At 43.2% G+C, this 25,240-nt stretch overlaps 2 protein-coding genes across 2 annotated transcripts; both read left to right on the top strand.

Annotated features, from left to right (window-relative positions):
* The first annotated feature begins 1,243 nt into the window (after positions 1–1,243).
* copa (COPI coat complex subunit alpha) lies at positions 1,244–12,521 on the top strand. Its single transcript, XM_019265876.2, has 30 exons — positions 1,244–1,454; positions 1,729–1,842; positions 1,935–2,008; positions 2,905–2,985; positions 3,070–3,146; positions 3,546–3,655; positions 5,190–5,299; positions 6,035–6,134; positions 6,251–6,469; positions 6,616–6,766; positions 6,869–6,935; positions 7,029–7,104; positions 7,309–7,391; positions 7,544–7,769; positions 8,107–8,245; positions 8,651–8,813; positions 8,913–9,059; positions 9,155–9,344; positions 9,427–9,522; positions 9,613–9,701; positions 9,829–9,952; positions 10,074–10,163; positions 10,250–10,353; positions 10,450–10,596; positions 10,689–10,829; positions 10,929–11,111; positions 11,214–11,324; positions 11,412–11,573; positions 11,675–11,869; positions 12,131–12,521. The coding sequence occupies exons 1-30, from the start codon at positions 1,415–1,417 to the stop codon at positions 12,188–12,190; spliced, it is 3,669 nt and encodes a 1,222-aa protein (XP_019121421.2). The 5' UTR covers positions 1,244–1,414; the 3' UTR covers positions 12,191–12,521.
* A 295-nt stretch (positions 12,522–12,816) lies between these two features.
* Positions 12,817–24,594, top strand: ncstn (nicastrin). Its single transcript, XM_010752461.3, has 17 exons — positions 12,817–12,972; positions 15,443–15,544; positions 15,921–16,044; positions 16,460–16,581; positions 18,094–18,239; positions 19,009–19,153; positions 19,243–19,355; positions 20,005–20,157; positions 20,250–20,354; positions 20,495–20,572; positions 20,736–20,905; positions 20,999–21,101; positions 21,214–21,312; positions 21,680–21,767; positions 22,056–22,219; positions 22,442–22,654; positions 23,255–24,594. The coding sequence occupies exons 1-17, from the start codon at positions 12,915–12,917 to the stop codon at positions 23,375–23,377; spliced, it is 2,106 nt and encodes a 701-aa protein (XP_010750763.2). The 5' UTR covers positions 12,817–12,914; the 3' UTR covers positions 23,378–24,594.
* The last annotated feature ends 646 nt before the right edge of the window (positions 24,595–25,240 follow it).

The following is a 25,240-nucleotide window of genomic DNA, read 5'->3' as shown; positions in this document are numbered from 1 at the left end:
CTCTTTTATGTAGCTATATCGACTACTGTACTGATTTTACATTAATAAAAAAAAAACAATAACCATCTCAGAACATGTGATGTTTATCCTATCCAATAATAGCATATGATGTTTGCAGGTTATTTGACTTTTCAACTGTATACACAGTAAAAGTAAAATGGGGTTTCTGTAAGTCCAGAACATAAGACTGGCAAAACATCTTAAAGCATCAATCAGAATCAGAAATACTTTATTAATCCCTGCAGGGAAATTGTGTTTGTTACAGCAGCGGTAAGTGAGATAGTAAATAATAGCAAGAAAAAAAAAACATTTGAACATAACATAACATCCCATAACCCTTGAAGATATACAATTTAACACTATATACACAGGGTATAAATAACAGTTAAATAAAACCAAAAACAGTAAGATAAAAGCCAAGTAACAGTGAACTATACGACATATAAATCTAAAACCTTATAAAGAATTTGGTGTTTTAAGGAGACTGTACAGAGAATAGACACTGATTGTTAAAGTGCAGTATGCATGTGCGGCAGATTTCACTTATTTATTGCACAAGCCAGTTCGATAGCTACTGGACTTGACTTGGAGTGTGTGATATTTTGAGGGAGGAGTTGTAGAGACTGATGCTCACAGGTAGGAAAGACTTCTTGTGTCTCTCTGTGGAGCATCTTGGTGCCAGCAGTCTCTGGCTGAAGGTCTGTCCAGCACCTGGGTGGGAGCCATAACCCAAAACAGCCCGACACCTTAGAGTCCATCTGCTCCCCTACAACATCACTGGCCTATTAATCCTGTTGGTTTCAAGACTGAAATCATAAAACATCTGAAGACATGAAACTAGAGAGCAAGAGTCTTTTTTTGTTCTTTACTTTTTTTTTTGTGTGTGTTGATCATGCATATTTGTAACTCCTTATCTGACCCTTTTAATAAAAAAAATATATATTAAATATAATAAAAATGTAACAATGTCAATTCAATGATGACTTGGCAAAACTCGCCATCTTTAATATATATATACCACTAAGTTATACGTTATTACAAAATAAAAGCGCTTTTATTTTGAAAAGCAGACCGCGTAGAGCTACAACACATAGAAGACGCAGTACGCACGGCTCGCGCTCATGCTTGAGGCTCTCGTGTCTTGCGTGTTGTATTTCTACGTAGCGCCGCCGTGGAGCTTTCTGCGTCAAAAACGTGCCGCTACGTCAAAAACGTGCAGCTACGTCACCAACGTTATTGCTCCCGAACCGGAAGTCAAGAGGAGCTACGTGTCAGAGGAGAGTCGGCTAAACGGGCGGAGGCTAACGAGCTAACTGCAGCGTTCAGTTTATTTTTAACAGTTTGTTGTGTAGAGATACATCTGAGCACAGCTTTAAAACATAAAAAAAATACTTTTTTTTTATTTTAAGTCACGATGTTGACGAAATTTGAGACGAAGTCGGCTCGTGTGAAAGGTAAGCGAGTTAGCACGGGAGCTAACGTTAGCGAGCTGACGTTTCTTTTAATCGTTACGTCTGTTTAATGAGTTAATTAAATGTTTTTAAAGAAGGTTTATGTGTCACATACTTTATATTTAAATCATCATTTAAGTCCTGTGTCCACATGTGGCGATGAATGAAGTCTAGCTGTAAACTCGGCTCACCTAAAATGGTTTCCCTGCTGATGTCTTCTAATGGTGTTAATGTTGTGTTCACTGTGTTTATTATTAATATTATTATTATAATTCAGGCCTGAGTTTCCACCCGAAGAGGCCATGGGTTCTTGCAAGTCTGCACAACGGAGTGATCCAGCTGTGGGACTATCGGATGTGCACACTGATCGACAAGTTTGACGAGCATGATGGTGAAGCAGTGATGTTATTATTATTATTAATGTTATTATTGCTTATTACATGTGTGATGTAACTGATGTGTCCTGGTCCCCCTCTCACACAGGCCCCGTCAGAGGGATTGATTTCCACAAACAGCAGCCTCTGTTTGTGTCTGGAGGAGATGACTACAAGATCAAGGTGAGGCGAGAAATGTCATGGAGCACATAAAGGCAAATATTGACACAAGTCAAGAGACGTGATATCTGCTGCATGCTCTTGTGGAAACTTCTGTCAAGTCAAGTCAACTTTATTGTCAATGCCGCTACATGTACAGGACATAGAGAGTATTGAAATCGTGTTTCCCTCTTATCCCGAACAGTATAAACATGAAATATAAAGTACAATGGTCCCTCGTTTATACATGTTTTAAGGCCATAAAAACCCCTAACCGCACACTTTTATACACTTTTCTCAGACAGGCATTAAGATTTTCTTATTTAAACACTCTCAAAGTTCAAACTTTCGCAGATTTAACAAAAATAAGTACAATGCTGTATTAGTAAATGAAACCAAAAGATCAAAACCTGTTTTCAAGCCCAAACATTTTTAACAAATTTAATTTTAATGATCAATCTACGAGGTTTGACACATAAGAAAATATTGCCAGTAACTCACGCGTATTTCACAGTTCCTCTGACGGTGCCGAACACAATGCGCGTTCATACTGTTTAGTACGCTGTTAAAAAAAAAAAAGCATGCAAAATTACACGAAAAAAATCCACGAAACAGCGAATCCGCGAAAAGTGAACCGCGTTATAGCGACACGAAACAGCGAATCCGCGAAAAGTGAACCGCGTTATAGCGAGGGACGGCTGTATAGGTAAAGGATGTAAAAAAATATACAAGCTAAAAATATATACAAGCTAAAAGACATCCGTGTGGCAATATGGCACAGTGTAAACAGAAGTATGGCAGTATGGACTGTATTTACAGAGAGGTCTATCAAAAATGAAATATGTAAACGTATCATTATTAGATTATTTCGATAGGTTGTGACTGTTTGTGCTGAGTTAAATAATCCCTGTTTTCACCAGGTGTGGAACTACAAGCTGAGGCGCTGCCTCTTCACTCTGCTCGGACACCTCGACTACATCAGGACCACCTTCTTCCACCACGTGAGTTGTTATCTGATTACAGAGTACAGGGCTGACGAGGTCTGAATTTGAACTCAATGAATGAAATCATTTCTCTTTCTGTAGGAGTACCCCTGGATTCTGAGTGCCTCGGATGATCAGACTATTCGCATCTGGAACTGGCAGTCCAGAACCTGCGTCTGGTGAGACACACACTTTAAAAAAACAAAGATCAACTTTTCCCACCGGAGTATTTTATTGTTTTATTTTTTTTTTAAATTGCCACCAGCACCATTTTTGATCATATTTACAAATCTTTCAAGATTCACAGAACATTATGTTCTGTGAAAAGAAAGAACATTGTGTTTTACTCTAACTTCATTCATTCTTTTTTAAATTTTTTTTATCACTACTTGAGTCATTTTCATAAAACAAACAGAAACACCCGACGTTTCTAACAAAAAGTCCTGACAACGCTTGAGTGGTGGATCTTCATCGCTTGTTTTGAACATGGAAGTGCTGCACTATTTGCACAAGATGTAATTGTGCGTATAGTCTTGTGTGATCTGAATTACATCCCTTCTTTTCCTCCTCTTCCACAGCGTGCTGACGGGCCACAATCACTACGTGATGTGTGCCCAGTTCCACCCATCCGAGGACCTGGTGGTGTCGGCCAGTCTGGACCAGACCGTGCGAGTGTGGGATATTTCCGGTGAGGGCCTGGGGGAGGGTGGACCCAGAGGACGGTTGGGTTGGGTTGAGGAACGGGTGGGAGGGCAGAGTGGTAGAAAGGATGAGGAAGAAGCAGGAACAGGATCAACACCAAGTCCTGCCACACCTCTTCTTCCTCTCCGACTTGTAGACGACAAATCTCTGTGGGCTGTTTGCAGAAACACCTCTCCTTTCAGGAATAACGATGTACTGTCAGAACAAATTTATGGTGTGGTATTTTTGAATGAAATACTTCACTGTAAATAAGTCTGAAGGTCAGAGAGATGTAAGCTGTAGTTTAAAAGGTAAAAGATGTGTGAGAGGTGTTTCTGTGCCTCTGCATGCTCTTAAAATCTGTTAATGATGTTTGTGGCTTCTTGTTTCTTGTCTATATACTAACTAAACTGTCTCACATCTATTATCACTCTGCAACTGTCTGCTGTCCTGAGATGCTTTAACGCTTTCTGCATGATTCCTTTCATACATAGCATGTCCCGAGCTTCTAGATCAGAAGACGTCCTAGCAGAGCGTAGACTCTTCACTCACCATGATACGTGCACGGCATCATTTGACCATAAAGAAAAGGTCACTTTGCACTCATGCTTCCCATACTGTTATTTTACCATTTACCAAGACCAACTAACGTATCTCTTACAAACTTAAACTTCCTCAGCGGCGACTTTAAAGTGTTTTTACACTCCTCCATGGCATGACATTTGCACGGCTGGCTCTACTACTCCCAACTATAACACCAAATATGCAACAGTGTTTATATTAAGTTGTTACAAACTTCATCCCTAACCCCAAAACTGTGACATGTTAGACTCTATTAACTCCGCATGCGACTGTGCAGAAACATCTGTGCATGAGCCTCCAAGACAGTAATAAAACAACTCATATTCTGACATCCAACGCCCCATCAGAGCACGTCTTTACAACGCCAAGCACCACCCACCCCATCCCCATCAGCCAAGTCCACACGCTCCCTGCGTCCTCCTTATTCCATGCTCTCCCTGGAAACATCCACACCTGCACTCGGGTTCCTAGTGTCATTTCCCCACCCTGTGTCATTTCTTCGTGCTGTTTGAACTGTCTGTTCACCACATATGTTTAACGGGAGAGAATCATGAATGCAAGCTTTTGTTTTCTCAATCATTAATTTCCCTGATCCTAATTTGAGTCTGGGAGGTAATCAGTATCTTTCACTGCCGTCCAATCAACTCGTGATCTGTATGGAAGTGATTCATTAACCCAATCAACGTTATGTTAGAGCCGTGATTGTTTCCAGACTCAAGTTGGCGACGGATGAGAGAGCAGAGGTTGTGTTGGTGTGTTTTTACCCCGTGTGTGTGTTCAGTAGTCCAACAGTCCCTTCTGTTGCTTCTGTTCTCCTGCAACATCGCTTCATATTTGATTATTTTATTAATTTGTATCCTGTCTCACATGTTTTTTCCTCCCGCCGTACTGTGGTTGTGCCTTGTGTAACATGAATATGGCTCCTTCCTTGCACGCGATGCCCTGAATGTTGGTTCCAGGTCTGAGGAAGAAGAACCTGTCTCCGGGAGCTGTGGAGACGGAGGTGCGCGGCATCTCTGGCGTCGACTTGTTCGGCGCCTCGGATGCTGTTGTCAAGCATGTGCTGGAGGTGAGAAAGTCGGCTTGAAACGTCAGAGCTTTAACTTTCAGCTGCCGAGTGTTTTGTGCTCCCTGGCGACATTTATTTGTGCCCGTTGGTCTTCAGGGATGATGGATTCCATGGCCTCTGCCATGCACTCTTCAAAAGCCGCTCTAACTGTAATGGTTGTTTGCCTGGAGTTTAAATATTTTAGAAATAAAATGATGCCATGTCAGTGGTTGGGTCCGCTGAAAAGTCGGAGAGAAACAAAATTAATATTGTAAAGAAAAAGTACCCAGATCACCGCTGATGGAAAATATTAAACTAAATTAGTTCAGCTTAATGTTTCAAACATAGGCGGCTTTTTAAATTACATCATGTCCTTCTGTATATTTTTGTCTCTTGAATTATTACTCCACGACGTCCAAAAATGTCCAACCCAAGGAAATAAAATGTCATCGCCTGGGTTTGGTTTGAACATTAATAACAGCGATGTGTCATCCAATCAAAGCAATGGAAAATTGGGACAAAACCAGGCTTAGGCACACTCTCGTCTCTTTGGACGTGTCCACTTCTGATGGAGTGAAGATGAAAAGGAATGATGATTTCAATAACTGAGGTTGCTACAATGTAGCTTTTCTATACATTTTATTAATTAATCATTGAATTAATAAAAAACAGTGTCAGTGTTTTAGTAGGAAGCCTTCCCTCCCTTTACCTCAGTGCTGTGCGAAGGGTCACATAACTGTGTGTATCTGTGTCTAGGGTCACGACCGAGGGGTCAACTGGGCTGCCTTCCACCCCAGCATGCCTCTCATCGTGTCAGGAGCTGACGACAGGCAGGTCAAGATCTGGAGAATGAATGGTAAGTCAGCGGTTAACGTTTATAAGCTGACTCCATTATAACTGAAATTATGCTTTTCACTCAGCATGTGTTGTCTCCTGTCTCTCTTTTCACGCTGTCCTTCTCCCACGGTCCAGAATCCAAGGCGTGGGAGCTCGATACATGCCGCGGTCACTACAACAACGTGTCCTGTGCCGTCTTCCACCCGCGTCAGGAGCTCATCCTGTCCAACTCTGAGGACAAGAGCATCCGAGTGTGGGATATGTCCAAAAGGACCGGAGTGCAGACCTTCCGCAGGGACCACGATCGCTTCTGGGTGCTCGGGGCTCACCCGAACCTCAACCTGTTTGCTGCTGGTAGGTAGATGGCGACACCGGTCTGCATCTGTTAACAACGTCAAAGGAACATCTGGAGATCATCTGTAAATGTTGGCACGCTCCTCCTGTTTTAGGCGTGTAACTATGTGACTGTTTCGCTGAACGATGGTCTGTATCTCCTTCAGGTCATGACAGCGGCATGATTGTCTTCAAGCTGGAGCGCGAGCGTCCGGCTTACGCCGTGCACGGCAACATGCTGTACTACGTGAAGGACCGTTTCCTCCGTCAGCTGGACTTCAACAGCAGCAAGGACACTGCTGTCATGCAGCTCCGCAGGTCGGTCCCTTCACTTCTACCTGACCATCATTCTGACTCATTAAAGGCTTTTGGATATTAGTGAGTGTAACATGCTGTTTTGTATATGTTATCTTGTCCTAGTGGGTCCAAGTTCCCGGTGTTCAGCATGTCTTACAACCCTGCCGAGAACGCTGTCCTGCTCTGCACTGTAAGTATCTCTTAAACAAAACACGTTAGTCCCTTAATGGCACTCAAGTAGATTGTGTTCCATGTTTGATGTAATGCTCTTTAACTCCTGCAGAGGGCGACCAACCTGGAGAACAGCACCTATGACCTGTACTCTATTCCCAAAGAGAGCGACTCCCAGAACCCCGATGGTAAAGAAACGCCTCGCTGAAGTTATTCTGTTTTCTTCACACTCTGTAAACTGTTTATCATTTAATATTGAATCTCTCTATCATGAGTATGTGTAGTTAAATGTCAGGTTGTGCTTTCTGCTGTACCATTGCTGTACACTGTTGACTGGATGCCAAGAAATCGGTTCCCTTTTTAAAACAAACTGTATGTCTGTTTTTTCTCAGCACCGGAGGGGAAGAGGTCTTCTGGTCTGACTGCAGTCTGGGTGGCCAGGAACAGATTTGCCGTCCTGGACCGTATGCACTCTGTAAGTTTATTTCCAGGTCCAGAACGTTTGGAAATATAGGAGTAATATCTTGACGTTAATCTTCATATAATGAGTAAAATCAAAAAGTTGATGTGAGTTTACAAAGTCCTTTTTCTTTTCATCTCCTAATATTTTCCCTTCTCCTTTCCCAGCTGCTCATCAAGAACCTGAAGAATGAAATCGTGAAGAAAGTTCAGGTGCCGAGCTGCGAAGAAATCTTCTACGCCGGCACGGGCTCGCTGTTACTGCGCGACGCCGACGGCGTGACGCTGTTTGACGTGCAGCAGAAACGCTCTCTGGCCACCGTTAAGATCGCCAAGGTCAAATACGTGGTGTGGAGCGCCGACACCAGCCACGTGGCTTTGCTGGCTAAACACGGTGGGTGGAGATAAAAGTGTTGAGTATCAGGTACTGACAAGGATACTTGTCACAGAGTCACAACATCTTTATCTTCATCTGTCCTTTAAACCTGTTTGTGCTGCCAGAGCTCAAAGGTCAGTGAGACGTGAGCCTGTTTGGACAGCAGGCACTAATTTAAGTTCACCCTATCCTATCATGAGGCTGGTAGTCGTAATCCAGTGACAAACCACACAACTGAACCCCAAGAGAGCAAAAGAGACGTACATAAAAGTTGAAATGATGCTGTTATCAGTCTCGACCCAACAAAAACGCAAAGTTTAAATCACCTCTGCTCTCTTTTTTTTTCCCCCCTCAGCCATCATGATCTGCAACCGTAAGCTGGAGAGCCTGTGCAACATTCATGAGAACATCCGAGTGAAGAGCGGAGCCTGGGACGAGAGCGGAGTCTTCATCTACACCACATCTAACCACATCAAATACGCCCTCACGTCTGGGTACGTGCTGCTTAAGGAAAGCCGTCTGTCACGTCTGTTATCAGGCCGATAAACTGCGTCTACTTTGTGTAGGCACACAAGCAGCAGATCTAAATATTTTAGCATTAAACTAGGTTTGTTTGTGTCGCTGACGTAATAACTGGAGGTGAGAGCAAACGTACCAGACTGGTAGTGGGCACACATTTTCGGTGCTTCACTGACCTGATTTTCAAAGATGAAAGCACTTTTTTTTTTTTTTTGTGCAAAGCAACCAGCAGCAGCACAAAGAAAGTTTCTTTCAACACAAAGATTTTACTCATCTTGCACTCCTACATGTGTTTGTATATCAAAAAGTTTTCTGTTTGCTGCCAAGCAAAACGTCACGCGCATATCAACATCTAACATGCGTTCTTTGTTCTCCTGTAGCGATCACGGCATCATCAGGACCCTGGACCTGCCCATCTATGTGACCCGTGTGAGAGGAAACAGTGTTTACTGTCTGGACAGGGAGTGCAGACCGCGCGTCCTCACCATCGACCCGACAGAGTACCGCTTCAAACTCGCCCTGGTCAACCGTAAATACGATGAGGTGGGTTTGTGTTTTTGTGAATGTAGATTTTGCTTCTCTAACCCCAGTTTCATCTATTTCTGGCCTCTTTAACTTCATCGTTTATCGTTGTCCCTCCAGGTGCTCCACATGGTGCGTAACGCCAAACTTGTGGGCCAGTCCATCATTGCCTACCTGCAGAAGAAGGGCTACCCTGAGGTGGCGCTGCACTTTGTCAAAGATGAGAAGACGCGCTTTAGTCTGGCTCTGGAGTGTGGAAACATCGAGGTAAGCTGCTGCTGGACTAACTGTATACTGATGCTGTTGTATTTTCTGCTGAGCCTAAAGTTTCACGTCTACATTTCCTTAATCTATACTTTCAGGTGGCTCTGGAGGCAGCCAAGGCTCTGGATGAGCGCAGCTGCTGGGAGCGTCTGGGTGAAGCGGCACTGCTGCAGGGTCATCACCAGGTCGTTGAAATGTGCTACCAGAGGACCAAGAACTTTGACAAGCTCACTTTCCTCTACCTGATCACTGGCAACCTGGCCAAGCTGCGCAAGATGATGAAGATCGGTATGTTTAATGATTTTTAGTCTGGTGATTTGGTCGAAGGTTTGTGGTGAACTAATATTTGTGTGTACTGTTTGTTTTTTAGCTGAGATCAGGAAGGACATGAGCGGTCACTACCAGGCAGCTCTCTACCTGGGAGATGTCAGCGAGCGGGTCCGCATCCTGAAGAACTGTGGACAGAGTGAGTCCAAGTGTCTCCTTCATCGTCTTCACTGCCATGTGCTTACCCAAGCAATGTTGTTGGTTAACAGTGGAATATGTTTGTTTCCAGAGTCTCTGGCTTACCTGACCGCAGCCACTCATGGGCTGGATGAAGAGGCTGAGGCACTGAAAGAAACCTTTGACCCAGAAAAGGAGACGGTGTGTTGAGAAAACATTCCCAGTACCTTCATACACACAATGACAACCGTAACGTGTAAAATCGCTCTCATGTCAGTGGATAAATACATAATTTTGATGAATTAATGGTGGATCTCGTGTCTTGTAGGTGCCAGAGGTTGATCCCAATGCACAGCTGCTGCAGCCTCCTCCACCCATCAACCCTCTGGACACCAACTGGCCTCTGCTCACCGTATCCAAGGGCTTCTTTGAGGGAGCCATTGCAGCAAAGGGTGAGTCATCAGTCTTGACACATGCACATACACATATACCATCTGCTATCATAATACATATCATAAAAGTTGAAATAAAATGAAATGACTCATCTAAGCTGTGGAAACCTGTCTGCTGTAGGGAAGGCAGGTCAGATGGCTGCCGACCTGGACATGGATGCCCCAGGAGGCGAGGGCTGGGGAGATGATGCAGAGCTTCAACTGGATGAAGGTAAATTCAGCTTTCACCTTTCAGTGTGCATATATTATCAATACTTCAATTAATGTGCGTCTTTCCCACCTTCCTCTGTCTCTTAGATGGCTTCATGGATGCCCAGGAAGGATTAGGGGATGAAGGAGTGGGGAAAGAGGAGGGAGGCGGCTGGGAGGTGGAGGAAGACCTGGACCTTCCCCCAGAGCTGGTGAGGAGAGCTACGTCACAACAAATCCACCACCAATCTCATAAATCTCATGTCAGGTCTTTTTGACTCATGAATTTTATTTTTTACAACCATCAGGACATTCCGGCAGGTGGCGGAGGAGGAGCAGAAGACGGTTTCTTTGTCCCACCGACCAAGGGCATGAGTCCCACACAGATGTGGTGCAACAACTCCCAGCTGCCAGTGGACCACATCCTGGCTGGATCTTTCGAAACTGCGATGAGAGTACGTAAAAAAAAATGGGACATTTGTTTTCGGAGTATTTCTTTTTTTTGTGCTTTTATACTGACACTTACTGTTCCTCATCTGTACCACAGCTGCTCCACGACCAGGTAGGAGTTGTGAACTTCGGCCCCTACAAGTCGCTGTTCATGCAGACACTGTCCAGAGGCCGCACTTGTTACCTGGGGCTGCCTTCCCTGCCCTGCCTGCGCGGCCATCCCCAGAGAAACTGGAAGGTACAGCTCTTTGTTTGTTCGTTTACAACAGCTCCTGCGTCTCTGCTTCCAACTCCTTCTTTTCTGTATATATAAATATACAAATATTTTGTTTTTTAGGACTGTGGTGCAAAGCAGGGACTGCCCGCCGTGGGCTTGCGCCTCTCCGACCTCATCGCCCGCCTACAGCAGTGCTACCAGCTGACCACGTCCGGGCGTTTTGAGGAAGCTGTCGAGCGCTTCAGAGCCATCCTGCTGTCTGTACCTCTGCTGGTGGTTGATAACAAGCAGGAGATTGCAGAGGTGAGCACAGAATCTGATCATGCACAGGCATGCACACACCTAGATATGTTTGGAAATATATTAAATGTGTGCGTGATTGGGATGTGTGTCTGTGTGTTTCAGGCCCAGCAGCTGATCACAATTTGCAAAGAGTACATAGTGGGTCTGACCATGGAGACGGAAAGGAAGAAGTTGCCTAAAGAGACACTGGATGAGCAGAAGAGGCTGTGTGAGGTAAATATCTGAGCAAAGTGTCTGTACACTCATCGTTTTTCATTCTTAAGCCTGATTTCCTTACATATGTGTTTCTCTCCCTTACAGATGGCTGCGTATTTCACCCACTGTAACCTCCAGCCAGTCCACATGGTGCTGGTGTTGCGCACAGCTCTGAATCTCTTCTTCAAACTCCGTAACTTCAAGACAGCTGCCGGCTTTGCACGACGCCTGCTCGAGCTGGGACCAAATCCAAATGTTGCACAGCAGGTTTGTCGTCGCTTCATTTCGCTGAATTTTAAAATAGTTTTTCACGTGTCACAGTTTTATCATCTCTTAACCGTCGTGTCAAACATCTCTCTGCCATTCAGACCCGCAAGATTTTGGCGGCCTGTGAGAAGACCCTGACAGACGCCCACCAGTTGAACTACGACCCCCACAATCCTTTCGACCTGTGCGCTGCCTCCTTCGTCCCTCTGTACCGTGGACGCCCCGTTGAGAAGTGCCCTCTGTCTGGAGCCTGCTACTGCCCGACGTACAAAGGCCAGATCTGCAGGGTCACACAGGTAGGTCGCGACTCGGAAACCAGAATATGCAAGTAATATAGTAATAACAATAAAGAAAAAACACACGCACAGCTGTTAATAGACTAAGATGACATAAATAAATCTTGTCTTATCAAAAGGATTAGTCATCAAAGTGTTTGTGCGTATACCTGTGTCAAAAACCTAGGAAAAGTGATGAATTAATCAGTGATGATCCTATTCTTTTGTTTCCATTTTGTAACCCGCTAACCTCTTAATCTTTAATCTCACCTTATTTTCCAGGTGACTGAGATCGGCAAGGATGTGATCGGCCTGCGCGTCAGTCCACTTCAGTTCCGCTAAGAGGCGAAGGCAAAGAGAAGAACTGAAGAAGAGAGAAAAACACATCCACACTTTACTCTGTAGAAATAATAATAATAAAAAAACTGTTGAGCTGAGGAATGAAACCAGAAATCTATATGTTTGCTTTAATCATTTGAATCTTATTCCATGCATTACTTATCCTGCAAAAAGCATTTTCTTGTGCTGCTCCCTCCCTCCCTCCCTCTCTCTCTCTCTCTCTCTCTCTATCTGTGCTGTAAACCTAACTAATGTCTCTTTACTCACTCGTATGAGATGAATAACTCTGTATTTGAGGGGTGGAAAAGGAAAATAAAGCCTGTTTATCAATGGAGAGGCAGTGTGTGGGTTGTGTTTTATATTATTTAATCCGGTACGTGGGATTAACTGTGGTTTTATTGTGTTAAGTGGTTTAGGAGCATCCAAAGTGCACTACAGGGTTGAGTCATCACATGTAAAGGGAGTACTGAGTTGAGTCACTCCTTGCTTGGCATTGCGCTGAACCATGAATTAAAAACAAGTAGGGAGGAGAAAGGGTAGTTTAACGTAAAATCTGAGCAGAGGGTGATTTTTTTAAAGAGGCATAAAAATCAAATTAAACCCGCTGAGACTCTGAGCTTCCATTTTGACAGGAGGAGACCGGAACCAAACAGCGGAACCCGGACGTTTTTCCATGTCAACACCTCCTACTGTTGTGTGTGTTCTTCTGCTTTCCTAAACCAGGAAGATGGATCCGCTGTCGAACAAACGGATCGTTAATTTGCTACTTTGTTGGTTTTTTATCGGTGAGTTTTTGTTCCTTTTTAACGTGTGTGTGTGCGTGTCCACGTATTTAGTCAGTGAGCGTCAGTGTTTGTGTGCCGGGCGGCTTTCTTTGTGCTCGGTGGAGCTAGGCTAGCCAGCGTTAGCAGAAAAATCTTCGGGTTGCCGGGTGATTTAACTGACGTTTTACAATGAGGCTCAACGTCACAGCGACTTTAAACTCACGTACAGCAGATAGGGGGCTTAAAATAACCACATTCTTGTTTTGTTTGGTGTTTTTGACGACTTTTCTGCGAGCTAGTCACAGATTGGTTTCTGCTCCGCTGCTAAAGACGGACTCAGCATCAGCGTGACTGCTCGTGACCCGCCCGGAGCAGCTCGCGCTCAAGTCCGGAGCAGCTCGCGCTGTTAACCGTTACAACCTGACGTCGAATTACATCCAATATTTTATATTATTTTATAGTTTAACGTTTGTTTAGTTGTCTGTAACGGACACAAAGAAGCTGAAGCACAAGTTAAGTCGCTTTACAAAACTGTATTGTGCCCTGGCGTACAGGTGAGACACCAAAATAACACTTTGTGTCCGTTGAAACGGTTTTTAAACGTTGCTTTAATGTTACATGAACGTTAGTGCCGTTTGTTTGAGAGCTCTGAAAGTTGGGTGAAGGAAAAACCTGTCGTATGATGGAAGTTATATCAGTTTCTTTAAAGTTTAAAGCACTCAACACTGGCTCCTGCTATAGGAAGTTAATATTTATATAATTTGAGAGGAAATTAAAAGGTTATATGTATTAAAAATGTATTTAATCCATGAGCCAACATGCTGAAGCAACATGGTCCCAGTTTGTTGTTGCCAACAAAGTTAAATTACACAACCTGACGTCGAATTACATCCAATGTTTTATATTATTTTATAGTTTAACGTTTGTTTAGTTGTCTTTAACGGACACAAAGAAGCTGAAGCACAAGTTAAGTCGCTTTACAAACTGTGTTGTGCCCTGGCGTACAGGTGAGACACTAAAATAACACTTTGTGTCCGTTGAAACGGTTTTTTAAACGTTGCTTTAATGTTACATTAACGTTAGTGCCGTTTGTCTGAGAGAGCTCTGAAGTTAGCAGGTGAACCAACAGGTGAAGGAAAAACCTGTCACCTAGCACTTTCTTTAAAGTTTAAGCACTAAGAAGTTAATATTTATACAATTTTGAGAGGAAATTATGCAAGAATATATAATAAAATGTATTTAATCCATGAGCCAACATGCTGAAGCAACATGGTCCCAGTTTGTTGTTGCCAACAAAGTTAAATTACACAACCTGACGTCGAATTACATCAAATATTTTATAGTTTAATGTTTGTTTAGTTGTCTGTAACAGACACAAAGAAGCTGAAGCACAAGTTAAGTCGCTTTACAAACTGTGTTGTGCCCTGGCGTACAGGTGAGACACCAAAATAACACTTTGTGTCTGTTGAAATGTTTTTTTAAACGTTGCTTTAATGTTACATTAACGTTAGTGCCGTTTGTCTGAGAGCTCTGAAGTTAACAGGTGAACCAACAGGTGACCTAGCAGTTTCTTTAAAGTTTAAGCACTAAGAAGTTAATATTTATACAATTTTTGAGAGGAAATTATGCAAGAATATATATTAAAATGTATTTAATCCATGAGACAACATGCTGAAGCAACATGGTCCCAGTTCATTGTTGCCAACAAAGTTAAATTACACAATAAAATAGTTTAAAACCAAATTTACAGATCACTGAGTGGTGTGTTTACATTATTTTGTCCACCCCATTCATATCAAAGAGAGTAGGCTAAATAGAAAAACACCATTACAGTTCAACAGCACCGCAAACTACGATTTCTTTAATGTTACAGCTGTTAAATTAGAGGATTTGTGTTGAAAAACTTGTTTTTGGATTAAAGTTATAACAGTTTATGTAAACTGCATTGTTTTTGGATTAAAGTTATAACAGTTTATGTAAACTGCAAGCAATCTAAAGTGGCTCATGGTATAGAAAGTTCATATTTTTATGGTTTTGAGGAAATTAAAAGGTCATCTGCATTTATTTATAAAAAATGTATTTAATCCAAGGGCCAACATGGAGCAGCATAGTCCCTGTTTGTTTGTTTTAACCCAGATTAAAGGTCACTGATTGTTTTCATTATTTATTAATATATGACTTATATCAATACGGGTAGGCTAAATAATAAAGTTCAGCAGCACCACTGAGTGCTCGTTTCATTCGTTTTAAGCAAGCTGCACCAGTTAAAACGTCAAATAAATGCAGATAGTAACTACCACATCCTGACTGCGAGCTGGTTTCTAAAATTAGCAATGTGTTTTCACCAGTCAGAGTTTCATTTCACGTTATCTCAACATGCATTTGTGACATTATCATATTCTCTCTGTATACTGCTGACTTAGTAAAAGCTCTGCCTTAATGTCTCTTTGTTCAGTTGTTAAAGTGTTTTTTGTTTCTCTCTCTTCTGCAGGTGTCAGCTGTAATTCAGTGGAAAAGAAGATTTATGTGCATCTCAATTACACAGTCCCCTGTGTGCGACTGCTCAATGCAACACACCAAATAGGCTGCCAGTGTGAGTAAAGCAGTAGATCAAAGTGATGTGCTTCTCTCAAGAGTCCGAGATGTATCTAGGACACTCGTGACAAGTAAAAATACCTGTTACAGTTTGAGCATCTTAAACGTAAAGTCTGTGTCCTTCTTTCCCTTGATTTTTTTATTGAAAAACTCTTACTACAGCTGTTTTCAGAGAGTTTTCTGTGTGCTTTCTTCAGGCAGTTCAAGTTAATATCTGATTAACAAAAGCTTTCAGGATGTAGCGTATCCTGTTTTATCTTCGCTGTGTCAAAACGTCATCGTAGAACCTTCCCAGTAATGGAGAGCAGGCCTGGCACTTTAAGCTTTTTATCTAGATGCTGATATTTAATCTCCCTTTTTTTTCCGGATTGCAGCTTCTTTGTCGGGTAACGTGGGCGTTCTCCATGTGCTCGAGTCAGAGGAAAACCTGGACTGGGTCCTGAAGACTGGTCGCAATCCACCTTATCTCGTTATCTTGGAGTCCCCGCTCTTTACCAGGTACAGTCGCCACGTCTCATCCTGCAGAGGGAGTAGCTGCAGTAGTTCTTAATCAGAGTGAGGGCCTGTCTTCTCGTTTACTCTTACCAGACATTTGTTTTGTTTAATCCATAAAAAACAGTCACTTTATTAAATAGTAATTAAAATAAGTGTCAGTAGTTTAAAGGCTTTTCTTTTAATTACATATGTTTTCTCTTTAGAGTAGCAGATGGTTGGTGGTGGGGGGGTATAATACCATCAGCACATGGCGGTTAAACCTGTTTGTTTATAAGCCGCACAGTACATCATATTTGGCAAATTCTACCTGTGTAACCTCCCTGAGGAAAGAAACTCAAACCACATTTCAAACCCACGTCTGACCTGCATTTGTACCCATATCGTTTCCACTGCCCCGTGCCGACCGTCTGCCTGTCAGATCCATCATGATGAAGCTGAAGAACGGCTCCGGCAGGGTGGCTGGCGTCGCTGTCGTTGCGCCAAACTCGAACCCGCTCGAGGGCTTCTCTCCACACACCACCTGTCCCAACGAGAACACAGGTAGGTCGGTGGGTGGGTGGTTCACCTGCTAAGACTTGTCCCTCTGTATTACACCAGCTACAGTAATTAATTGTAGTTTTATGATCGTCAGGCGGCACAGCTCACAAAATTACAAGCTGTAGTTGGAGTTTTCATGTTCTGTGAATAGCTTCTGCAACATTGTCGCGTCGCTGCATCGTCATGTCTGAACTTGCCTCTTATACTTTATATTTCTTCCTCACGTTTTACTGTGAAATGCTACAAAGAGATGTCATAAATTCAACGCAGCATGTGTGGCTGGAGTTAACTGGGTAAGAACAGCTTTAGGCACACGATGTAAAGGTCAGAGGGCGAAGCTTAAAAGGCAGATTCATTCAGGTTTTCTTACTTTAAAATGTTAAACCACAGAGGAGTTAAACAGAGCTGTGATGTGGGATTGGCCTCTGCTTCTTGAACGTCTTATTACTCCCCTCGTTTTCCTCGTTTAGTCAGTTTAATTTCAACTTTAGCTTCTAAGAAGTCACATGTTCATCAGCCTGGAGGACGGCTGTAATACCCACGAGCTTCTTGCACTGTTGCTTTGTAGAAGATGTCAGCAGAGATGTTTGAGAGCAGAGAGGGCGCACTGAAGTGTCATTTCCTGTGTTAAGAGTGTTTAGCTGCTGCTGCTGCTGCCCTTTAGGAGACCAGCAGCAGCAGCTCTCGTGAAGTCACTGAAGTAAACGCTGAACTCAAGCCACACATCTTCCTGACATTAAAATTGCATTTCTCAGACAAAATTAACTTAGCAGCAACGCACTCCCATGAGATCTGACAACACAGGCCTCTCTTCTCTCTCTGCTGCTGCTGCTGAGTCCTCACTATTTCATATCACCGGGGCAGATTGTAAAAGGCTATCTTCGTGTTTTTATAAATCTTTAATGTCAGTCAGAGGCACAGTCAGAGCTGTAGTATATTAAAAATGCTTTGTGGCTGAACTTGTAAACAGAACACAGCGCTATGGTTGCTGACTCATTTAGCGAAAGAGAGTTAATCTAAGCTGCAGATCGTCAGTTTAGTTTTCTCTGATAATTAGCAGAATTTTTAAACTCGTTGATTGGATGCGTCTTGTCGTAACGCACCTCAGGAGTCTTAGCTACCTTCTCCCCTCAAGTTTTGATGCACACTGACTTGTAAATTGAAGTTTTTATCATGTGTTCTGTCAACTTAACCCAAAGAATTTCATGCTTATGCCCCCCAAGTAGTCCAACTTTGAGTCACCTTTTAGTTTCTAGAGAAAATGAATTTAACATTTGCCTCCAGGCCAAGTTTGCAACTGTTGTATTGACACTGATAAACAGGGGAAACATTTATTTCTTATTAATGCATAATAATTAAATCTGAAAGTCTTGTAATGTAGACTCAGATGTATATCAGACATGTTGATACCAGCTTCAGTCTGTGTACACAACCTGTGCTCATGTACTACATGTTTCATAAGGGCCTGCTTCAGTGTTTCCGGCTGTTGACATTCGCTCTGTGTATTCCCCTCAGGCGTGTATTCAGAGAATTACGATCCAACCATGGCTCATTGCAACGTGACAAAGTGGAACCCTCTGGGAAACGGTTTGGCCTACGAGGAGTTCGACTTCCCCATCTTCTCTCTGAAAGACGACAATGAAACGCAGATCATACGGCAGGTACAGTCAAAGCACAAAATGGATGTCTAATTGTTTTTCGAGTTGCCTCCAGTGTTGGTGATTAAGAAAAACAAGTACCGTTGCAATAAACTCTGATCTGAATCTGTCTCACAAGTGGTTGAAAATAGGGCGGTGCCAAAAAAAGAAAGCATCTTCAGTAGCACTAAAGCTTGTCTTCTTTCCAAGGCCAACAAGTTGTGGCACATTCATGACGATTTATCAGAACCCACAAATCATTAGCTGCTTTTCGATCATTGTATGTGACAAAAGCAGACAGATCATGTTACATGTGTTTTAAATGATCCTCTTCTGATGGAGTGCAGTGTGCGTACGGTTCTCCTCCTCAGCAGAACAGAGCTGCAACATGACCTGCGACTTTCAGTACAGTTTTATCTCAGCTTTGAGTTTCAGCGTACTGATAACTTCAGATTTAAAACTCTCTGCGTTGAAAGACTGCGTAAAAGTTTTGGACCAGAGGCTATATTCATGTCACGACTTCTTTGTATGAGTTTCAAACTTGTAAGAAGGTAAATGAAGGAAGTTTGAGGTTTGATCCTTGGTGCAGCTGCTACCTCACAGTGATACGGTTAGACTACGTGGTGGTTGCAATATTAGTGTGCATGAACTTTCCCCTGTGCGAGAGCACATTTGTATATGTTTGAACATGTCCTAAAGATTGGAAACAATTTGAGATTCATTAAAATGCCTTAAGAAACGGCGTGTTTCTGTGTCACGCATGAATGGGTGTCATAAATTTCTTCCTCTGCAGTGTTACTTGGATCATAACCGGCCCGTTAACGGCAGCACTCCTCAGTACCCGCTGTGTGCCATGCAGCTGTACTCCCACATGTCGGCCGTCACCGACACAGCCACATGCATGAGGAGAAACGACATCAACTTCAGCATCAGCCCAGGTATGTACACAACACGCTCAGTACTCAAGGTGATAGGAGTATGCACAGCCGTTTCTGACCTAACTTATCTTGTTCTGTCTTCTTTTTAGAGATGGTTTGCGACCCACTGGGTGACTATAACGTTTGGGCCTCCACCAGGCCTATCAACAACACAGAAAAGGGCCACAAGATGTGGGAGAGTGTGGTCATAGCAGCCGCCAGGGTGAGTTTCATCACACAGAGTCCTTTCTGAGTGTGAGCGAAAATATTTCACTACAGTGCAACATTTGTTAGTTATTAGCATGCGAGTTCATGAAAACGGTTTTGCAGCCAGCTCCTGCAGTGATCTCACTCACTTTGAAAGCTTTCCAGTGTAAAAAGCCAAGTTCGAGATAAGTCCGGCTTTGTGCTGAGCGTCACGTGACCTCGCAGCCTCACAGTCACACTCTACGCTTTGCTTCTCGTCTAAATTGTTTCCTACTTGGAAGTGATAACAGAGCTGTACGGTGAGATTAACATCAAGCTGAAGACGACATGTTGCCTCCGAAGCTTTTACTGGAAGCAATTATGAAGCTGTGAGAACATGATTGAGCAACAAATTCAATTACAGTGTATACAAATCAGGAAATAATTCAGTTATATTTACAAGAGTTAGACTGAAGGGGATTGTACACACTTTGGGAACAAGTTTAGACTTGTGAGATTAGTAGCACAACAGAAAAGCATTAAAGTGACGGTAAACCACTCGACAGGCTGCGTTTCCTCATAGTTTGAAGCCACATTTTGATTTATGGCGTCATAAAAATGGGTCATAGGAATCCTGAACTACTTACCTAGATACTCTATCTCCTTCCCGCCCCTCCTCTCCACAGTTGGACAGCAGGTCTTTTTTCTTTGACATTGCTCCAGGAGCAGAGAGCGGCGCCTCCGGGTTCGTCACTCTGCTGGCGGCGGCTCACGCTCTGCGCAACGCCACCCAGCAGGCCCAGCCTAACCGCACCATCCTGTACACCTTCTTTCAAGGGGTGAGTTGTTTCCACGCCGCTTTATATTTGATCAATGTGCCAAGTCTGATGTTGTCCTGCGAGCCTTGCTCATGTTTTTTGTGCGACTCCAGGAAACCTTTGACTACATTGGCAGTTCGAGGATGGTGTATGATATGCAGAACAGTCAGTTCGCCGTGGACCTGGACAACGTTCACTCAGTACTGGAGATCGGACAGGTTGGTGTCGTACCAGACAATTTTCCTTTCCTTCACAAAATCTGTGAAGAATATGTGATTGCCCTTTTATTACTTGAATGCTATAATATTGATGTATATATGTTTGAGTAGTAAATCAGTACCTTGTTTGTTTACCATAGGTGGGACTTCGTGCTGACTCCAAGCTGTGGGTTCACTCCGATCCGGTGTCTAGGAGGAACAGCAGCGTTGATGAAGAGGTTTGTATCCGTATATAAATAAGATAAATAAGCACTGCTTTACCACCACAAGACAGGTACAGTGATCCCCGTGGGAGACAAGAGGTGTAAGAGGTGTAATGTTTAATGTGTAGTCTTGCATGCAATATGTAATGTGGAGCATTTATGTCTTTCTCTGTTTCAGGTTGCTAAGCTCATCGCCAACCTGAAATCGGCTGCCGATAAGTCGAACGTCTCAGTGAACGAGCCCAGTTCCTCTCAGCCACTCCCACCGTCGTCCTTCCAGCGTTTCCTGCGAGCTCGGCCAATCCCCGGCATCGTTCTCGAAGACCACCAGTCTGCTTTCACCAACAGGTGACTCAGGCTTTATTTGAAAAAACTCACTGTTATCGTATTATTAACGAGTCGAGCATGTTTTGTAAATGCGTTCTCCCGCTCTGTGTGCAGGTTCTATGAGAGCATGTACGATAACGCAGAATATCTGAACATGTCTTACCCGCCAAACCTGACTCCAGAGGAGCAGCTCGAGTATGTCACAGAGACTGCAAAGGTACTGCTGGTTACTCGAGAATGTTCTCTTTACGATGCAACCATTTCATTTGAATCCCAACTGCATACAGATGTTGTTGGGAACCATCTAATTAAGACTGCCTCTCTTTTAGGCTCTGACGGAGGTGGCCACCACGGTGGCCCGGGCTCTGTACATGCAGGCAGGAGGAGGAGAACCTCAGCTGAGCAGCATTAGCGCAGACCCTAATATAGTAAGGTTTAATTTCAGTATTATTTACAAGCTGTTATTAAAATCAGAAACATGTCACAGCCTTTCCTAAAACATCTGCAGTCCAAATTCACAGTCTTGAACACAGTAAAATCTTTGTTATATATGCAGATTATATTTTATATTTAGGAGCTGATTAACTTGCAGACACTGTCGAGGTTTCTCAAACCTTTGTTTGTTTTTATTTTCTTTATTTCTTTCACATATTGTTTAGTTTAACAGCAGTTTGCTCTGCCTGGTTCAGTCTCGTGAAATGTGCTTTTATAATATCATTCATTTATTTAAAGGGTTTTTCTGTGTCTTTTATTTTGTAACTGAGCAGAAGTGACTCTGTGTTTTCGCTCCCTCAGGTGACCCGGTTGCTGTATGGTTTCCTTGTCCGGTCAAATAACTCCTGGTTCCAGCAGCTGCTCCCCTCTGACCTCATGAGCCAACTGGGTAAGTTATGATGCAGGTTCATCCCTTTTTTGAAAAAACTGGATTCATACAGAAGTGGCAGAGAATACTGTTTGAATTTGAAGCTGCTCGGGGGATGTTGAATCTTCTGTACTTTAGTGTATTTGCTCTTGATTTTATTAAGAGGCGGTCAGCTGGGACCGGGTCAGAGCAGAGGAGACTTTAGTACATTTGCTGTGGTGGATCTTTGGCCAGCAGGGGGGTGTCCAGAGGTGACATCACATTATTTCCAGACACAAAACTTAATTTCTTCTGTCTTCCGTCCGTCAGCTAACAGGCCCACAAACCTCTACGTCGGCGTGTCTCAGCAGTTCAGCGAGCCGACCCTCCTGGTCCAGCATCTGCTGGCTAACCTGACCGGCAGCGTCGTCAACGTCACCCAGGACGACTGCCAGAACCAAAGACAGGACGAGAATGACAAAGAGAACAAACACGTAAGACATGACAAGGTCATTTTATCAGAGACAAATTATTATCAAGGAAATTATTTTCATTATGGATTAGTCTGTCGTTCGTTTTCTTGATTAATCAATTAGTTGTTTGGTCCATAAAATGTCAGAGAATTGTTGAAAATTGATTATGAATTACGTGGTATTCTGTATGAGGTAGGAAAGATTTATTTCCCCTGTCCAACCACCCCGTGCCTCCTCCCTCAGATCTACTACTACATGTGGGTCCAAGGAGCGGCGCCTCCCAACAGTACACAGCGGGAAGGTTTCTGCATACGCTCCACAGTCCGTCTGTCCAAAGCGTTGTCCCCGGCCTTCGACCTGCGGGAGTACACCTCCAAAGATTATTCAACGTGGACAGAGTCCCGGTGGAAGAGCATCAAAGGACGCATATTCCTGGTGGCCAGTCACGACCTGGAGGTAAAGCACTCACTCACACCTTTCCTCACGCGATTCATACACTCTGACAGGATTTTAAAGAGACAGTATGAACTGAAGAAGCGTTTACACTGTTTTCAAATGAGGCGAGCACTGTCGCCTCACAGCAAGAAGACTCTCTTCAGGTGCTCGGGCTTCCTCTCACAGCCTGTAGGTGTCAACGCGAGCGTGAATTAAGCATATGTCATCCCTGTGATGAGCCGGCGACTCGTCCAAGGTGTAACCTGCTTCTTGTCCAACGCCAGCTGGGATCAGCTCCAGCTCCGATAGTTTTTAAAACTGCCACTTGGTGGTGCCAAAGTCAGTTAAAATGATTCACACAGTGACTTTAGAGCTCCACTTATCTAAAATATTTAAACTAACACTCATAGTGACATTTTACAGCTATTGAGCCAAATAGGTATTGGTGGAGACCAAAATGGAGCTTAAAGGAGATAAAATATTTGCTCTGTGGCTGCTAGATGTGTAAATATGCAGCTGTTTGCTCACAAGTTGTGTCTGCACTGCCCTCAAATGTCCAAACCAATTGATTGACTGATTGTTTGGTACTAATAAATAAAATTGTCCCTTTGATTCCTCCAGATGTTGACGCTGGGTGTGGGCTTCGCCGTCCTGCTGACATCCTTCGTGCTAACGTACGTCATCAGCTCAAAGGCCGACATGCTCTTCAGCTCGGGGAGGGAGCCGACCACCGCCACCTACTGATCCACACGGAGAGACGACGCAGGCCCACGACCACTACTGCTACTACTACAACAACTACTACCATTACTACTACAACTACTACTTCTATCCCAAGCAGACACGGACAGGTTCCTTCTCCGATTTAAAACACAACACATGTAGGTACACAGACAGGTTAGACACAGCTCTCTCTTTTTATGAAACGACGACGACGACGACGACGACGACTCCATGTTTATGGACTCACTCAGGTGAGGCGTGACGTGAGGACTGGACCGGACTGGATTGGCCTGGATGGATCTGGACTCATCAGGGTCAGGAAAAAAAAAAAAACTGGTCAGGCACCAGCAGGCCCCTCCACGTGGAAAAGATGTTTATATTTGTTTTGTTTTAGGTTTTTTTTCCCTTTTTTTTAAATTGTAAAAGAATGTTTTGTTTACTGTGTCATGGGATAGGCACTAAACATTGAGCATTATTATTTTGAGTCTGAGTGGTGAAAATGTGTGAGTGTGTGAGCGAGTGAGTCATCGTGAATGAACACAAACGAATGAGCGACGGTGTGTGTGTCTGAACTTTGTATGAGGATCGCGATGGTATGTGCAATACTGTAGCTGTCTTCACTGTCGATATAGTTAACTTATCAATCAGTTCTAATGATAAGAAACCACTTTTTGAGTCGATGAACAACTAGTAAAAAAAATTAAATTAAAGGTTTTGCAGAATCTGGAAACGCGTGGTGGAAGTATTTTGATAAGTTCTACATCCTGGGACGTCGACAACAATCCGAAATATTTATATTGTTCAGTCCCAGCACACACGCGTGTATGTAGTTGTGCAGTCGACCCACCGCAGATTTCACATATTGCGATATTTGCGGTGGAGAGGGAGAATTTTCCCGAGGAGTCTGGCGTGGCTGACAAACACTTTCATTCATATCGATCAGCTGCCAAATAAAAAGAAATCGTCACATCCAGTCAGAAAATCTTGTGTTTTGACACTGAAGATGCGCTGGTACTCTGGCTGTGCACTCTGTTTTTTGTTTGTTTTTTGGGGGGTTAAAACCTTTTTAATAAAGGTTTTTCTTTTAATGATAACTTCTGAAAATCGTGACAACATGCAAGGTGGTTTTATTTTTATTTTTTTTGTGTTGTTGTTGATGATGGATGTTCATTTAAATGGCTGGAATCAATGACCAATTGTGATGCCTTGATGAAGAAATAAACATGCTTCTTTTCCAAGTTTTTTGATTCGTTCTTGATCGTTGGAATATAATTTATTTAATTTCAAGAATCAAATACTGAGGCCTCAGTTTAACATTTTATTTCTATACTGACATGAGTGTGGTATCATCCTCCTTTAGAGAGAATAAGAGATTATCCACAGGCCGGTAAACTGGTAAACTGAGGTCCAGATATTCAGATTTTTCAGTCACAGTCCATACATTGTCACCTCATTATGGCTCCTAAATCGTGCAGAGAAAGCCCAAGTTGTCTCACGCTGGATGCATGAACGGCTGCTTGTTAACCAGAAAAAGTCTAAAAATCTGTCACGTTATCTAAATGAGTGGCGTCCAGCCTTTTTGACTTTTTGACCCCTTAAACATAGCACGATGAGGTTAAACTATCCAGTGTTTAGCCAAAAAAAAAGCAAAGATAATCTGAAAGAAAAATATATACATTTGTGGAGAAGAACTACAACATGTTCTTATCATCTTGTGACTGCTCGGATTTCTCTTGTGATCTCTACAGAGGTCCCAAACCTCCACCTGACTGGGTGAATCATAGATCTCAGTGAAAGCCCTGAGTAAGTTTGATCTATAAAGACAAAGATTTACCTCCGAAGGCTCTGCAATATGTTTAATATTTGGAAGGTGAAGGTGAAACA

The sequence above is a fragment of the Larimichthys crocea genome, chromosome II (genome assembly GCF_000972845.2).
Source record: "Larimichthys crocea isolate SSNF chromosome II, L_crocea_2.0, whole genome shotgun sequence".
NCBI lineage: Eukaryota > Metazoa > Chordata > Actinopteri > Sciaenidae > Larimichthys > Larimichthys crocea.
The sequence above is the reverse complement of the archived record's forward strand: the minus strand, read 5'-3'. Positions and strand labels throughout refer to the sequence as shown.